Source organism: Equus przewalskii, chromosome 15 (genome assembly GCF_037783145.1).
Source record: "Equus przewalskii isolate Varuska chromosome 15, EquPr2, whole genome shotgun sequence".
NCBI classification, from domain to species: domain Eukaryota; kingdom Metazoa; phylum Chordata; class Mammalia; order Perissodactyla; family Equidae; genus Equus; species Equus przewalskii.
The window spans coordinates 50,762,413-50,780,974 of NC_091845.1; the positions used below are offsets into that span (position 1 = coordinate 50,762,413).

The 18,562-nt window shown below is 36.8% G+C and overlaps 1 protein-coding gene across 50 annotated transcripts in view; it reads right to left on the reverse strand.

Annotated features, from left to right (window-relative positions):
* ARPP21 (cAMP regulated phosphoprotein 21) overlaps nt 1-18,562 on the reverse strand; it is a 152,979-nt gene that overhangs the window by 97,746 nt on the left and 36,671 nt on the right. For 17 of the 50 annotated variants that reach the window (XM_070577373.1, XM_070577356.1, XM_070577345.1 and 14 more), the window contains exons 2-9: nt 11,087-11,260; nt 9,117-9,283; nt 8,070-8,111; nt 7,206-7,295; nt 3,103-3,247; nt 1,592-1,670; nt 868-927; nt 2-142 (exon numbers count right to left, since the gene is read on the reverse strand). In XM_070577373.1, coding sequence (XP_070433474.1) covers nt 2-142; nt 868-927; nt 1,592-1,670; nt 3,103-3,247; nt 7,206-7,295; nt 8,070-8,111; nt 9,117-9,245 — 686 coding nt within the window. In that variant the 5' untranslated portion in view covers nt 9,246-9,283; nt 11,087-11,260. Of the gene's footprint in view, nt 1; nt 143-867; nt 928-1,591; nt 1,671-3,102; nt 3,248-5,144; nt 7,005-7,205; nt 7,296-8,069; nt 8,112-9,116; nt 9,284-11,086; nt 11,261-11,345; nt 11,492-12,696; nt 12,993-18,562 lie in introns of those variants that run through there. The other 33 variants (XM_070577376.1, XM_070577359.1, XM_070577349.1 and 30 more) reach the window with 8 other exon arrangements.

Genomic DNA, 18,562 nt, shown 5'->3' on the forward strand with positions numbered 1-18,562 from the left:
CATTCTTGTGCTGCTGGTCTTGTTAATGATAACAGATTTCCCTGTTTGATCCACATTATGATCCAGCCCAAAGTAAGCTGCCACTCGATGGACAAGCATCCTTTGATAGGATGACATCTGAGGGAACTTTTTATAATGATTACTGGAAGAGAACACAAGAAAAAGTGGAATCAGCATTTTCGTTTCTGGCCTGTAGTATATTTTCTAGGTACAAACACAAAATCATTTCTTTTTCAGCCAAACTAGTAAGATTATTTCATCTCTGGCATCACTTAATGTCCTCATTTCCAGATAATTTTCCACTTACGATAGATTTATTGATTAAGCTGCAATCATTATCTTTGTTTCATAGTTGCACATTTCTCTCATCAAACAGAACTTAGTGTCTGTTGGAAAGTATTCTGTTTTATTCCGTGATACCTTATCAACGGAGCCAGGCACAGGACAAATGATATGACATAATATGTGACTGCAGATGCCTATCTGGAGATGTGTCATTACACGGTTTACACTGAAAGCAGCATAATTATTTCCAGGCATAACTGACTGCAGCCAGCTGGAGCCCATTAAAAAACTATAATAAAAATGAAAAGGGTCGCTTCTTGTTACAACTACTCTATGCTAATCAGTGGCCCCCTGTTTATAGCCATTTTGTTAGGAATTCAACAAGCAGGAGTGCACATGATCCAAGGAAAAATTCCCATCAGCATATAGTTCCTAATGCCAATAGCATTTCCATTGAACAAATCAGCAAACATATTAAACAATGTTTTATCTATCCCTAAATCTTTCCATAATGAATAATGAAACCCAAATACCAAACCAAGACAGAGCATATAAATTAACCAGCATTGCAATTTAACATACTTGTTGTCACCAATGAAATCAATAATTTCCTGCTCCATTTTCAAGAGTATCATCCTGTCCCTGAAAAAGAAATGTTAAAATGAAAAGGCTTTTTGTTCTTTTCATACCCAATGACCCAAAACATTCATTTGGCTGTATGGAAAGATTGTTTAAACGTATGTGGCTATAAATCTGTACCTAATTCTTCTCTGGAACATGCTGTCCATCTACATATGATTTCCTTCTACTTAAGATTATTTCTCATCTCGTTTTAAGTATTTTGTCATACTGAAACTTTTGTAGTTTTGATGTTAACCAGGACATGCAAAGTATTAAGACGATAAAACACTTTAAATAAACTGTATATTTCAAATTAATAGGAAATTGGAACAAAACAAAGCCCAAGAAGATGGTTATAGAACTGCATTGAAGCACAGTTGATTTATTTGACATTGATTCTCATTCTCTACTTTTTCCCCTTTAATCAGTATCTCTTTGTGACCAGGAAAGCAGAACTCCTAAACTATAATTTATTCATTGGGTAACTACCCAGGAATTAAGACTATCTATAAACAGTAAACATGCAAACTATTAACAGAAAAGAGAAAATACAAGAGACAGTTTAAGGCATTAAGAAAGTGTCTGCATTTTAAAACTCGCTTCTTAGAAGTGTTTGGCTTAACGATTTTGATTGTAATATTCTACTTGATCCTTCTAAAAATAAGAGGCTTACTTAATAATTTACCTGGAATTATTCTTTAATGTGTTAATCAGAAACTCGTGTAAGTCTATGCCTGTAGAATCCGTATATTCTTGGCTGCAATCTGAAACAAATAGCAGGATGGAGTTGTCAGGAAGGATGGTGGGGAGGTGAGGTGGAAAAGGTTTTCCCAACCTTTCCAGGTTCCCTCCTGCTCAGGTAAATTTTAGATGAAGTTATTGTTATGAAAGATACATGTTTCAAAACTAACAACCTGGCAATATAATGTCAGAATGAAAATTAGGTTCGGGGATTGAATACACTCAGTAGATCCTGAGTGTGGAAAGACCCAACTGTCATAGAAAGAGAAGCCGGCACAGTTGGGGGCGGGGGGTGGAGTCAAATATCACATGTTCATTCTGTGCTGTAAATCAGCAAGGACACGACCTCCACATGACGGGTACTCCCAACCCACAGAGAGAACTCTCAAGAGTTTGAGATCCCATGGAACCCTCTTTCTCTTAAAACAGAGAAGCAAAAAAGGAAAGTTTTGTTCTGACTATCTAACTATTAATCAGTACAAAACACAGGAGGGCACTAACTGCTTCCAGGTCTCTTGAGTCTTCTGATGTTGGCTAATGCTTAATTTCTAAAACCATTTTAGGACCCTGTACTCCCCACTCTTGTATCCACCTTGGGTTTTAGATATTTATCAGCAGAGACAATCATTATAAGCAGATATGCGGTTATAGAGCACGATATTAGAAGTAGTTGTCATTCTTCAGCTGATCAGATGCCTTATTCTTTCTGTTATTAAAAAAAGTCTGCTACAAAGCTATTTATTCATGGCATTCTTCATTTCAGCTTAACTTACTTTTGTTTTTATTTTTGATTTTTTGTTTATTTTAGCTTTGTACCATTATATATATCGCAACAATTTGAAAAGTGTGGATTGTAGGTTTGGGGTTTTAGAAAGAATGAGTTTTTTGGAAAAATTTTTATTGAAGTAGGAGTGTATATGTTTTAAATGAGACATTACATGGCAGTATATGGGTTGCAGAGAAAAAAATGCACCTGTGCTAGATAAAATCTTAATCATGTATTCTATTGAAATTGACACATACACCTATGCTTTGGGGACGACATCACTTGTTGACTGAGAATTGCTAATCCACTATCTGTCTTTAAAGATAAACATGGAAGTGTGGCTATAAAACTGGGTAGCATTACAGTTCATCAATCCAAGTTAATTGGACTAATACACCTGAATTAAAAGCAGATTTATATTCAGTCCCTTGCACAAACATCATTGAAAATAGGAGATCCACATGAAAATCCAAGGAAATATGTGATCCTAAAAGTAACCTTTCTGGATACACAAAGAATGACACCAAGAACAGAAAAATCAAGTTCACATCTTCTACACACACATACGTACACATATAAAATTCTATGCAGAGTTTGGTGGGAGGTGAATATGCATGTAAAATCTAGAATGTATTCTACGACTATTTGTGTCCAAATTGAGTAAGTTAAGGAAAGATTTTCACATTCACCTTTTGATAACATTCTGATCTTGGGTTTTTCAGAGGTTTTATCTTTGTTTTTATCCTTTTCTTTTTCTCTTTCAGAGTCATCTTTCCTAGATTTATCATCCTCTTGCAGGCTGGGGAAACTGGAAAGCTGTAAATGAATTGATTCCTGTTGAGGAAAAAATATAATACTTTAGGGCCAGATTTAAGAAACTCTGTCTGGTTTCCATTTTGCAAAGAGGTTACTAAGTAAAAGAAAATGAAAGCCAGGTGCAGATTTTTTTTCTTAAATGGTAAAAAAATTAAACCTGTCAGAAAAATAATTGCCCTTTAAGGTGAATTAAACTTCAGAAGTCAATGGGAGGTCATGAGAAACATCTACCACTAAAACTTTGCCTCATGAATGTTAACCTTAAGCAAGTTACTTTCCCGTAGATCACAACTCTTATTTTCTCTACAGGTTTATTTTTAAACACCTGGGAAAAAATTTCTTTATCAGTACGCTTGCATCACAGCTGCTGTCGTGTCTCAAAAAAAAAAGGCTTCTTCAGTTCTTTTCTATAATTCCTTGTAAGGAGAAATTGGCACAAACACAGACAGACAGATATTATGAATCATAATTACAGATAGAACAGACATAAATAAAGGCCTTAACAGCCAATTTACAATAAAAAGCCTATTTTAGAACCAACATCAACAATGATTTCTACTACTATGAAAATCCAAGACATATAATTGCAGGAATCCTGGGTATAGATTCTCATACATTGTTTACAAATGCCAATAATAAATCATCGTAATATATGGTTACACTAAGCATTGCCTTTTCGAAAAGGTAGAAAGTAGAACAATATTTCTCATAAATTGTATATAATTATTAAGTATTATTTAAATTTTAGTATCAGTTAATCCTTTCCAAAATGTAAGTCTCTTGAATTGATGCTGGGCCTAAGATAGACCATTTACAGTGTAGGGGTAGAATCTGCTTTTACATTTACTCATTTTACACTGAAAACAGATCATTTTGTATTAACTCACATATGAGCCATTTGGCTAATAGCATGTTCACTGTTTTGAAGAAGAATGAGCCAATTATGTTTTTTAGTTTTATGGAAAATCTATGCTATGATTAAAACTATGACAATTAGTCAACATTAAGCCCACTTGTTCTTATGTAAGAGATCATCTGATGGGAAAGCTTTCTTCTACTAGTGACATTAAAATTTATGATGTAGGGAAAAAATATTCCCAATGACTAATAGTGTTTCTCATCAAAACTAAACTAATCCTCCTCTACCTGTGACTAAATTGATGCCTGTACATCTTCAAAGTATGGCCAACTGGGAATTTTAATGGTTCTTGGTAAACCTGGCTAATGTAATAAGCATAAAACAAAACTCGTCCAAAGCCAAGTTTCTTTTTTGGGAGGGGCTACATTGTAAATTCCTGGCTGGAATAAAAAGACACTATAGTTGGAAAGACCCATGATATAGAGGATGAAATAAAACACTTTCTCATGGTAAATATTTATCTTACCGGGTTTCCTGACACCCACATGTTTATCCTGGGGATGGACATATACAAAGTATGTAAAACTGAGTGTAATTTGATTATACAGTCTTTTATCACATGATTTGGGATGGAAATGTCTTAGTCTGCAAAGTTTCAGACAGATTTTAGGATTATGATTTGCTTCTACTTGCTAAGGAAACAGCTGGAACATTTCTGGCTCAGAAGACATGGCTGGGCATGGGGAAGAATCAGTTTGACAGTTGATCGGGAGGGGAAACTGAGGGTACCAAGCCATGGGAGTGGTCTCATTGCTTCTTCAAAACCAGTTGAACCATCCAGCCTCTGTCAGTTTGAATCTAAAATCAAAGAGGCTTGGAAATATAAATGCAAGAGCAGAGGCTAAAGGACATCATTTACCAAAAAATGTACAAACTCATGACATGTGTTGACAAATACTATACTCAGAAAAATATCTATCTTTTCTAGACATAAATATACATTATGGTGTTGAAAGAACACACAAAAGTGCTGTAGAGTTGGTAAAAAACAATCTGTTATTTTTTAATATTTTTATTGATATGCTTAATAATAAAATACAAGTGTTAATAAATACATTGGTACAGGATAAGTTTATATCCAACAACAGTAAAAGAATGATTCAAGTTGCAGTAATACACTGATAGGTAAATAGTATAACATGAGAAAAGCAAAACTCCTTTAACTTAAGGACAGACTGAACCATTAGCTATGGGTCTGAGATCAAGTAATACAGGTAGCAAGAGTTTTTCCCACACAGGAAAATGAAGGCAGTTTTCCAAATACTGTGAATATACAAACATCGGGGAAGCAATACAATCCATATACTGTATACTTCTGCCAGTGTTCTCTGGGATACAGTTCCCACATTTCATAAGTGCCGGTGGTACCTAATGAAGGCATTGCATATAAGCTCAAAGGTCTGCTCCTTTCTTCTCTAAAAAAAAAAGTAACATGGCTGCTTGCTTACTTATATGTGTCTCTGGGTTTTTTCTACCAGCCCCCTGCTCCCACCACCCCTCGACCAGGCCAAAGAGAAGCTTGCAAGCTCTAATTCTCTCCTACAAAGCTAGTCTTGGTTACTGAGCTTGGAACCAGCAGGAACAAAGCACCGTTTGCATCTTATTTCTCTGTACCAAATGCGTGGAGAAACTACACTTAGGCTCAGGACGGGCACTATGATACAGATGATCTCCTAAAAAATTTCCTCCTGGCATCTTGTCAAATGGGATAAAAAGCAGATTAAGTCTATAAAGGCTGTGCTCCTCTGCCTGGCATTAGGAGTGGGGGACATGTGGGGCATTATTTCTCCCAGAGTCTGTTATTCTGCAGAGTTAACATATATCATGTGCAGTACATTATAAGCCATCAATCAATATTTAATAATACAAGGTGTGATATTCACATTATTCCCCTTTTTCAATCTCCATTAAAAATAGAAGCACAAATAAAATGCTGAAGAAAAGCCACACATTTCTCAGAGCCCAAGTAAAATAAAGCTTGTGTATGAAACATAGTGATGGCTACCGAAAGATAGCTTGTCCATGTCATAAAGCACGCCTTACGACATGAGTGGCATGTTAAGAAAATGAGGTGAGGAAAAAAAAATACTCTTAGGACAAAATCTATAAGGAATTTATTTTTGGTCCTTTTAAAGAAAGTGCTCTCAATGCTCTCTGTATCCATGAGGAGAATTTAGAGTATTTCAATTAAAGTAAAAAGAGAAAAGCAAAACAAGACCAAACAAAAATAATGATATCTTAATCAATTTTCCCTCCACTGGGCTCAGATAAATCATTTGACTTTTGTCTTGACTGCTCTCAGCCTCTGAGAAAATAAGGGAAATTTCGGCAGTAAGACTATTTTTATAAAAGCTAATAAGATGCCTAAAAGGCAAACATAAATAAACATGATGTGAAGTTTCCCATCTTGTCAGGGAAGGGCTTCACTGGAATTTGAATTTTTAGAGCCTAATAGTCTTGCTGTAAGGAGCAAAAATAAGTGTAAGGATATGCAGCAATATATTAATAATATTAACTTAAATTACCATTAACTCAGATTCTTTTCTGGACAATTTGTCCAGTATTGAGAAATCTCCACCAAAGGCCATAGAAGTACGTCTCCAAAGCTGAATGCCCCTATTCACTATTTCTAAAGATTCGTAAGAGTCAAGAGGTGTGTTTCTCATAGGCAAGTGCATTCTGGGGAGGCGAGAGGTAACAATCTCCAATTAGGAAGGAGACGGGGTACTTAGGACTATATTTGGTTCAGTCTCATCAAGAGAGAGCCTTTGAGGAAATTCAGCACTACCAGGCTTACTTTTTAAAGTTTTAATCTAAATTCTTTTGAATTCCTTTCCATTTCAGTGTTCAGAGGGTCTGGAAAAAAACAAACGCAATACTCTGTGACAAACTGTTAAACTAGTTAAGAATGTCTCATTAACAGGGGATGAAGCCAGAAAACTATTTCTTTTTTCAATTATTTTTTCTCCCCCAAAACACTGTTTAATACTAAATTAATACTCATGCACACAAAGGCAGATCCCATTCATGCTCTTAGTGATAATGACAGGGGTATACCTGATCCTGGAGACTTTCACCTCCTGGTCTGGCTGAGGATTCTTCACAGACAGCAAGACTGCGGGTCAATTTACCTTTTCCGGCTCCTGACTGGGAAGGGGAAAGAAAAGGAAGGAAAGGAAAATAAAGAAAACAAACAGAAAACATTCTCAGGCTGTCAAATCATCTCCACTTTCACAGAACACTTCCAAATCAGACTTTTAAAACTGAACTTCAAGTCGGCCACTCAGTGCTGTCTACGCTGACTCAAAGCATCAGACTCCTGTGTCGATGGGGGATGCAAGTGGAAGAGAATGTGAGTGGATCAATTTAAGGAACACTTTTAACAAATTGTGCCCATCACATTGGAAACATATAAAGAATGAATTGCTGCCATTTCATGAAAATATAAGGAGAAAAAGATGACAAAAATTAATTTCTACTAAAACTGACTTTGGAAGAGATTTGACTGAGAAGATGCTTTAAAAGATGAAGAAGGTGTCTTAAACACCAGAACCTGTTTACTTTAAGGCAAAAATCAATTGGGGAGACAAAAACATTCATCCTAAATTTAATTTAAAATAAAAACAAAACAAGTGGCTATTCATTTTGTAAAGCACTGTCAAACTGAAAGTGTGAAAACAGGATCAAATATATATGTTTGCAGCTATGTGAACCCCTGAACCCTGAATACTCTAATTAAAAAGCACACAGAGCAAGAAAGAAAGACAGATGTCAACACGACCCCATCAAAAGCAGATAGCACTAGTACAGCCAAGATCCACACACCACCATCTGAATTGTTGGCAAATCTGTTAACCCCAATGTGAAATACGCAATTGCTATCCCTGATAGCAGGTCATTGCAGAATCTCCAGAGCCCTACCTTGGATTTTCTTCTCTCTTGGTTCTGAGCTTCCAGCCGCCTCTGTGTGTTAGAAACAAAATAAAACAAACAAGCAAACAAAAAAAACAAACAGTAAACCAACACCCGGGAAAGAGAGAGGGAGAGAAGGCATCACTATAGTTGAGAAATCAACAGCAATGGCAACATGGTATTATAACCCTTTGGAAGGACTCCCCCTTCCCTCGCTCCTCCAAACTTTCAACTCTAACTTTTGGTTCTCTCTCCTTACAGCAGCTATTGGAGAGGGAAAAAGCCAACTTTGAAGGCTTTTGGCCATTATGTGGCTACCTGCCTTTGCTCACTGGTTTATAAAAACAGTTAACACTTTTGTAGTCTGGTTCAAAGAAAATCAATAGAGGCTATTTGCAAGTACAGTCCCCCCTCCCCCCCCCACTACCAAATCTTTCTTATAAATCATGATGTATTTAATGATATCACTTTTTCAATCATATCACTTTTTTGGTACTGTCAATCACTCCCAATCTCCCCCCACCTCCACCCCTTCTCAAGCTCTCTCTCTCTCTGTCTCTCTCTCTCTCCTTGGCTGGGAATTCTAGGGCTTAATCATTTGCTAATAAGAATTGAACTTTAGCCCGCCCACGAGGGTCAACAGAGGTCACATCTTTGATTTTTCTTAGACTATCACGAGCCGGGTCTTCATCTTTCCATGGACAATAAATCCATTTTTAAAATTCAAGCAGCTGAAAGCTGCCTAAAGAAGCCCTCCACAAATTCCTTGAGCTGGTCTGGAAATTAGTGTGGAGATGCTGTGTGCAAATTCAGTCATTAAATATGTTCTTTGGATATTTTTTTGATTTCAAAGGGCATTTTAGAGCACAGTTTGGTCAGGAAAAACAAAGTGACTAGTAATTGGGAAAGGAGAGGATTAGCTTTATGGATTTCCTATTCATTTTACTAATCAAACTCTTCAAAAAAAAAAAAAGGAGACACACTTTCAAAGTATTCTAAAAATGAAAGAAAGGAAGCACACACAGCAGCGTGAGAAGCAGGGTTTTCCAGGCTTACCTGCAGTTCCAGCTTCTCCTCTTCATCCAGACTTTCCGACTTAACGATGCCGTTCTCCGGAGTGGCCATCTCCTGCTCTGGCCCGCCTCCCTCCACCATCGCCTGACTCAGGTCTCCTTGCTCAGACATTCTCCCAGATGCAAATTAAAATAACGAGGTTTGATGCCCTACAAGGTCAAGATGTCAGAAAATAAAGTCAGTGCAGGGTGAAGAATTTACTATTATTCTTGAGCTATTTCATATCAAATGAGCAACTCAAGCATTCCTGCCAAACTTATACAAAAGGAGAATAAAACAAGATCAAATCAAGTACCCAAGGCAAACACAAGAGGCAGATTCGGTTGCCCTGTTCACCCCTCCTCCACACACACACACACACACACACACACACAGTTGTAAATACACCTTGCCATCACAATGGATCAACAAATCTTAAATGGAGACACATAACTCCCACACATCTACCAGTCCTTATGTCCCACCACGAAGTAGAAGGAAAGAAAAAGAGTATTTTTCCAACTCTTGAACAGATGACCCTCAACTTCTGAGTCAAGAAGTGGTATTGGTGTTCTGCAGCACCTCTAAGGTGACTCAAAATTTATTTGCAGGTTTCAACTATAGACATACTTTCTTAGGTGTAAGGAATACAGTACACTCTACAAGGGGCAAAAATCCATTTAGGAGGTAATAATTCAATATAAATATAGGATGTAAATTTGGCAAGAAACATTTCAGAGCCATCGTTTTCAGGCTTCAAAGTGACAGCTACATTATTAAAACCATAAGCCCTCTCCCAATCTCCTGTCAGTTGCTGGTGCTGCACAGATCCCACAGAAGGAAGGCTCTGGCAGGCAGTTCTAATGAAGCTATCGCAACTGAACTCCGCTCCTCCAGACTCACAATAGACTGCTACACAGACACTGGAAATGGCTTTTCAAAGTTAAAGCCTGTTATTATTTCTTTTCCTCCCTACTTCCATAAAACCCCTGACACTTCTTCTGATGTGCTGTCATATGAGGCTCATGAATAATTTAACACGTACTTCCTCCTCAGTTTTGTTTTTAAATGTGGGGGAATAAAAAAGAAAGAGAGACAGGAAGGAAGGAAGGAAAGAAAGAAGAAAGGAGAGAAGGGATGAAGGAAGGAAGTAAGAGAAAGAAAGAAAGAAAGATGGGAAGAAGGAAGGGAAAAAAGAGAGAGAGAGAGAAAGATGTATCCTAGAAAGTCAGTTCTTTCACAAAAATTCCCAAGCAATGGCTGCCCCGTTCCCAGCCATTACAATGGTAATTCTGATTGGACAAATCAATGTTTTGATATATTTCTTTGGGAGTGTTTAATTACCATTTACTAATTCAGTAACTTTATTTCCAACTGGATATAGGAAGCATGACAAAACTCTAAAACACAGCAATTTCTGTTACAAATTTGCTAAGATCTACCATGACAGAACAGATGGTATCTAATGATATCTTTAAAAAGTACAGGCTCAAGTGGCAGAGGATTGTGGGAATGTAGAAGGAAAAGTTTTCCTTTAGGATGTTGGTTTGAGTCTGTGAGTGACTACTGAGCAATGCTTTTAGGTTTCGGTAGGTTTTAGGATATTCCATCCAGTGTGTTCTGACAGATTTCTCATATTTCAGTGGCACTGGCTATGTGTGTAGTTAAGAAAATAGAAAGTTCTGTTTCCCAATGGCAAACAGCTTGTTTCTCAATGTATTGGGTAGGGGGAGGAGACGGGACTTCTGTTGCCATCTCTTTCCAGAGCATTTCAATAAAAAACAGATCGTGACCAGATTTAAAATGGAATGAATAAGTTGAGCACTAATTTTACAAACTATAAGCCAATTGAGTCTCTGATAGAGATCCTGTCTGTTTTGGTTATCCTTAATGAATTGTTCTATGCAAACCAGCACATTTCTACAGTAATAAAAAATACAGATGAGATGACAGCCAGACAACAAGACCTTTACCTTTCACGCAGAATCCCTGCTGTAGGTCTTGGCAACTTACTAGCGGCTTCTGTCGTTCTGCACCAGGAAAATCCACACAAGTGATCAGAGACAACTGGAGTCCCATGTCCCCATTAACAGTTCAGAACGCCCATCTCCATGCGATTCCCTTACACAGTTTGACACATCGTCAACCTGAAAAAAGATGAAAAGTCAATAATAATAATTGCAATAATCATGGTAGGGTGAAGGACCAAATAAATAAGACTGGGTTTCTAACACTAATGACCAGCTTCCAGCAAATCACGTTCACAGCTTGATCCAGCTCCACCTGTCTCAAGCTGCCTGCTTCTTCTCTAATGAAGGCTACAGCCGGCTGTTCAAGTCAGAACGGCACCCACGCAAGGAGCTAAAATTAACAATTGCATTATGCACCGAAGATTACTCACTTCAATTTTAACCTTTTTTAGTGAAATCTCGCACTTTATGTTAAAAAAACACAAGCTTGTGTGTTTGCCTCAATGAGAATCAAGATCACCTATGAGCAAAAATCTTGCATCCCTTTTTAACCAAAACCTTTGTCTTAATTATAGATTAATATTAATATACTTTAATGCTGTTTCTGTGACTCCTTCCTTTATGAAAGTAATCCTAACGAAGCATATTTACAGATTTTGATTTAATGAAGTATGATCTATAAAAGCAAAGAAAAAGAAAAGAAAAAAGAAAACTTTCGCAATGGCTTGGCTGAGAGAGCTCTTGCATCTCCAATAGCAGTTTGGGAAGAAGAATTCCTAATAGTCTTATTGCAAGGGGAGCACAGTCTATCTATACCCCTCCTTCTCCATCAGGATTGCCACCGCCAGCTGGGCATTCTGTTTGACGGCAAAGAAACGCTGTCAGAGAGATTCAACAGATTTGCAAACTTTGAGCCTGTTGAAAACAATCCATGCTATAACGTGCTCTTTCTTTTTCTCACAACTCCTACAGGAGCAGCGGCAAAGACAGCTTGAATGCAAACAGAGAGACGGATTCCTAATAACAGTTGCCAAAACCAAGCTGTATCTCCCTCCTTTCACCGCAACTCTACTCTGGTGCCCACCTCTTCCATCATATACCCGTCTTTGAAAACACAAATGCATCTCAGTTATTTAGTCTGAAGTTTAGAACCCCCTTGTGCCTCCTCCTCGGTGCACCCCTCCCAAGTTTAAATGAGCGCAGCTGGTTCCTCACCGGATTTTACTGAGGCTATATTAACAACATATTGGGTTACAATACCATTTGTTGTGCAAGAGGAAAACAACTGTTGAAAATGCGATCACTTATACCGTCGGTAATTTCTAGCTTTCTTCACATTTTCTTAAAATAGATAATCTGGCTTTAAAATATGTTTCTTTTGTTGTTAGAAATTATACAGCTATTGAGAGACAAGCAAACATGCATTTAGGACAAAAATGGATTGCTAACCAACAGTGATTTTAATTTTTCAGTTTTGATCAGTATCACCATGACTACTATCACTAACACTCGATATTAAATAGAAGTCAACATGTCTTAAAATTAGATCTATTTAAGTACCCAGTCACTATCTAATATGCCTTAGAATAGGCACCAGGGATTGATGGAATTACCAAATGCTTTTTGGATTCTGTTTTCCTTTTCCCAAAGAAAATGAAGTTGTCAGTGATCACCGCAATCTCCTTGTCCTGATCCTCATATTTGTACCGTGGCGTTTAATCCAGCGGGTGAATGGCAATGCAGTTTTCAAATCTAAGCCTTAGATGCATTATCCCAGCCCCAGTAGGTGGATGCAAGATATAATTCTTTCCATGAAGAAAGTGAAAGAAAAAACTGGTATTCACGCAACCAACTCAGAGAGCCTGGATATATGTATATGCGTAATTACCAGGACACATTTTGAAATAGCACTGAGCTCTAAAGTCAGCGAGGTATTATTCTTGCATGCCTGAATCATAAAGTCATCATCTACCAAGATAAAAGAGAATATGGGCATATGGGAATGAGCAGAGAGGAACATATGGATCACAAATATTTTTGTAACTGATTAAAATTGTTCTCTTTGCTAAGAAAGCGGTGCCAGGAAACCAACCCTACTCTAGCTTTCTGTTCACCAAGCTAACCTGACTCTTCCCCTCCATTTAATCTTAATCTGTTCCAATTTCTCCTATTTCACAAAGACGCAAAACTATTTTTAACAAATATCTTTCATCCAACATGTGGCTAATAGATATTCTGCCAAGTTTCAATTGTTATCGTTGGAGGGGTCGAGAGAGAAAGAGGAGATTCTATACAAAAGCACAAAATAAAAGTCACTGTAGTTCTCTCAATGGAAACAATATTTTAACCACAATTTAGGGGGTAATATTCAGGAAATGCAATCACTTACAAGACAAGCTATAGGAAATTGATCAACGGTGCTGTCAGCTATTTACAATAAGTAGAATAATTACCATTTCACATTACATTTATGCTATTTCTTATTTCTTTAGCTTACTTTAGAGTTGAAAATGGTAGTAATTGTGGGATTGTGGAGATGAGAAAGAGAGGGAGAGAGGAGAAAGGCACAATACAAAATAGTAAATATTCTGTCTTTCATCACCACCAACAAAATAGGTGTGTCTTAAGTATGTATGTGTGGTGTGTTACGTATATTAATCATTGGGCTGTCATGAGGAAAAAGAGAGATCAGGATTTCATTCAAATTTCAGTAGTGACTTGTTTCTCAAGGGATATCTAAAATGGGAAATTAAAGTTGAATTCCATTAGCAAGCTGGGAGGGTCACTTTATTAGTCACTTTCCTCACAATCTTTTTACTAAAAATTAACGGAGGATGATTAATTTCATCCTAAATCAGCATAGGTACTTTATGATGAAATAATGCAATCAAAATTGACTCATTTGAACAACTGAACTATTTCTCCCATATGCACCGTTCCTTTTTTTCTCAGCTGGTCACAGTCCTGCAAATGTAAGCCACCAGCAAATTGTGGTGATGTTAGTGATTTGTCAATTTGCTGCAACACTTTCTAGACCCAAGACCCATCCTATTCTCAAAACAGTTATTATGTTAAAGTTTAAAACATATTTTGAACATTTAAGATTAAGTTTAAAGAGGAAAAATAAAAGGTAATTGGAATGTAATCCTTTCAGAAATGAAAGCAACCATGGTATGAATGGAGTATACAGACTAATATGTTCAGCAAGTTTAAAATTTTCCCCAGGTGACAAAAAAAATCAATAAGAAATTTTCAAGTTTAATTTCCCAAACACTCAACCAGGAGCTCTACTCGCTAATAAACTCTTTTTGGTCAACCCAACGTATAAGCATTCTGTAAGACTCTTGAGCCACCTATGCAAATGCCAAAATTACCAGACAACTGCTTTGGAGGAAGAACTCAGTGTGATATTTCAGAAAAGGAACTTTCATACTAGGGTTTTAGGGGATAGAAATATTTTACATGAATATTCTTATTTGAGCTTTAAGAGCTAGGCAGTTTGTGAACATATAGTAGCTCATATGTGGAATATCACTTTTTCTTCTTTAACTATTATAGTAACCTGGACAAAAACATAATCTAGATCAACATTTAGCAGAATTCTAGTAATGGAAATAACTGATGTCAAAAGTTTGGACATAAGAACAACAACACAATAATCACGAGTGCCATTAAAAACTGAGAGGTCTGATCTCAATAAAAAACATCCAAAGGAGAAAAGCAAATGTTTCAATTCTCCATTCTTATAGCAAGTCTTTATGGAACCTCTACTATGTGCAAGGATGTTCTACATTATGACATGATACCCAGGTCAACTAACACAATCTCAAAAAAATCTTTTTTCTAAAAATACATATTAAAAAAGTTAAGTACTTCTAGTTGGTCCACATGAGAAATTTTAAAGATAGATTAAATAATTTTATCTTTATCCTCCTCCTTTTAATTATTCATGAACTGGAAAATAAAAGTGGCTTCTGTTTTTATAATTCTTAAATGTTTTCTCAGTGTATGTCAAAGGCAAGAAGACATAAACTTGGGAGAAGTGTCAAATGCACTACATCCTGGAATACATATTTGGATACCCCCTAGAGTGAACTAATTGATGAAAGTAATAAAGTGAAGGGTAGCAGGAAATGATCTTACATTTGGGTTCTAAAAAAAAAAAACGTTGCATCACTGAGCATTTTTAACTTAGACAAGAGAAGATTTAGGGAGGACAAAATAGCTATTTTCAAATGCTTACAGCATATTCAGAGAAAGAGGAACTGGCTTTGCTTGATGTTGCTCCAAAAGTTAGAAGGAGGGAAAAAAAAAAAAAAAACAGGGCTACTTTTTTAAACCTAGGACCACCATATGACCCAGTAATTCAACTCCTAGATATATATCCAAAAGAATTGAAAGCAAGGACTTGAACATATATTTGCACGTTAATGCTTATGGTGGCATTATTCATAATGGCCAAAAAAGGAAAACAACCCAAGTGTCCATCAACAGATAAACGGATGAACAAAATGTAGTACAGACATAACGATGGAATATTATTCAGCGTTAAAAAGGAATGGAATTCTGATACATGCTACAACATGGATGGACTTTGAAAACATTATGCTTAGTAAAATAAGTCAGACACAGAAGAACAAATCTTGTACAATTCCACTTACATGAGGTACCCAGAATAGGCAAATTCATAGAGACAAAGTACAATAGAAGTTACCAGGGGCTAGAGGCAAGGAATAAAAGACATTGTGTAATTTGTACCGAGTTTTTGTCGGAGATAATGAAAAAATTGTGGGTATAGATGTGGTGATGGTTACAAAATATTGTGAATGTATTTAATGCCACTGAATTACACTTAGGAATGGCTAAAATGATACAAATTGTATTATGTGTATTTTATCACAATAAAAAAGAAACTAAAAAACTTTTTGCTTCCTGAATATGATATAAATTAAAAGTAAACAAATCATTATACATACAACCAGATCTAAGGCAGAAAATGATAATGCAGGAGGAGGAACTGACAGTCTACTTTGCAAAATTTCTTCTGATATATTGATAACATATACTTGTGAAGACAAGTCCCGTGGATGTAACCTGCCCTGGTTTGTACTTGACTCACACATGTATCCAATAAATGGGACCATCATCATCCTCATCACCATGTTAGCAGTCTTGTCTTTGGCAAGGTAAGTTGCTATTTAACCATCCAATTTGGACATTGCAAGAATAAAAAGGTTAGGGTGCAGTGTTCAGAGAAGCTTCCCCTGCTCCTCTACCAGAGTCAATGCATGCTTGGCCACTGTATTGTCATCCACAAAAGGGAACAGACACCATTTCTAACTGAAAAAGACAACTCTATCGATTTTTTTGCCCAAAGCTCACTCTGGGCACGATCTTAGTGCAATACAAACATCAGGCTGTCAGTAATCAGGATGAGGGAACTGGGTGTAACGGAGCAGATAATCAGTAGCTTTGTCACATCACTGGCTCAATTTTTTGCGTATTTTTTTTTTTATTGCAGATAAGGAGAATTTTCTGAACAAAATCAATGCCACAGAGAATAGGGCCAAAAGCACCGCTGCCATGTTAGAAAATAATCTAAGACTCGAGAAAGCATTGACGCTGGTTTTGGTTTGATTGTATGACCACTGGGGCTAGGCCTGGGATTTTTCAATAGTCTCAACTTTCATAACTCACGCAGGCTAATCACCACCTTATATTTCCTACCTCATTCTGTTAAGAATCTAGGCATGATTTATCCTTACACAGAGCAGGGTCATCAACCTCCTGCCAGGCGCAAACTTTAACAAAAAAAAAATTGTACAAGTACTCTGAGAACAACACAGCACCGCAAAGAACCTTAAAATCAGGTAGTCTGGCTGACATTAAATCCAGTGACTTGCACAAGATCCGCAATCATACAGCGACAGAGCTAGGTCAAAAACATTGTTCTTTTGACTGAGGATCAGATCTCTTTTTAATACCCCGTGTTCCTCTGGTGATGGCTCTATTAGAAATTTAGACCAGGCACCTAATTTAAGCAATTAATTCCTCTCACATGAACCAGCAAATATGGCTCAGAAACTTCACAAACACATCGTCTGGTGATGCTATGTGTGTTTCTTCCCTGATTTTATCCCTAACATCACATGGACGCATTCGGGTTTCTAGACATTACACTCAGTCTTTCTCTTTGAAAATCCTGAAAGCCCATAAGTCATGACTATCAGAATGACCTAAATTTATCTGCTAGCTATCTGCCCAATTTCCTCCTTCCACTTCTGGAACTCATAGTGAACATCTTTCCAGAGACTATACGGGAAATCACACGCCTGCATGATTCCCAGATAAAGTGTGTCCAGGGTTTGCAGGAAGGTATTATAATTTTTTAATGTGGAACAATTTAATTAGAAGCTATACTGGTGCCAGAACACATGCACCATTTAGAAACAAGTGTCTCCCTAATGGTCAAGCAAAAAGCCAGGATCTCAGACTTGGGGAGTAGCCTTGTCATGCCAAGTGTAACTAAAATAAATTGTCCAGGAACTTAAACAACACTGCTGGGAGCTTTCTGATAATGATACAACTTTGCTAAAACAAAAATATTGCTAAAACGTTGGATCTTACAGGAATCCCATCTAGTTACACATTTATCCTAAATATTTCTCTCAATATCACTGTACTATGATCTCCTATGACAAGAAACATTATTTCAGGGATGTGGGATGATCAACTGAAGTGATGCTTTTGCTCGAGTATTACCAATGTTTCAGACACTGGAAAATTTGTATTCTAAATTCAGTTCAATGCCATATTTTAAAATGTCCTCTTTTTGGAGGATCTGGCGGCTGAGAAGATAATCCATTATTTATTTTCAGTTATTTATATTGGAGACGCCTTGTAATGGAACAAGGATTTATCACAAAATGCATATTTTCAACCCTGGCTTAAAGGATTCAAAATGATAAAAATTCATCATGAAGAGAAAAGGTACTTCAAAAAAAAAAAGGGAGGGGAGAAATATTAATTTTTTTGGCATATCTGACATGAGCTCTTTTCTCCTTAATTTCTACAAGAAGTGAAAGAAGCATCTGTCATTTCAAAAACTATGAAACTTAACAAATGTGATGCAGTTAGAGGTGCTAGAGTGGGAGCTAAATGTTTGAGTCATTAAAACCTTTCTTGCAGAACAGAAGAAAAGAGGAGACATTTAGGTAAAATTAATAAAAGCAAAGATAAATTGATAAATTATTATCCTGTCAGATTTTTGAAATGGCGATAAAATTCACACTTTTTCCATATGTATATTAGGGAAAATAAGAGGGTTCCATTGCTATAATGTCTTTGTTTTCCCATATGTCGATGTGCGGTATTTGGTGCCCTAGAATCTGCATATTTCACACCTTGATGTTGCCAGAATTCTTATTAGCTAACATCATTACTAAACCTAATCAACATGAAAGTTTAAATTTTCCACCC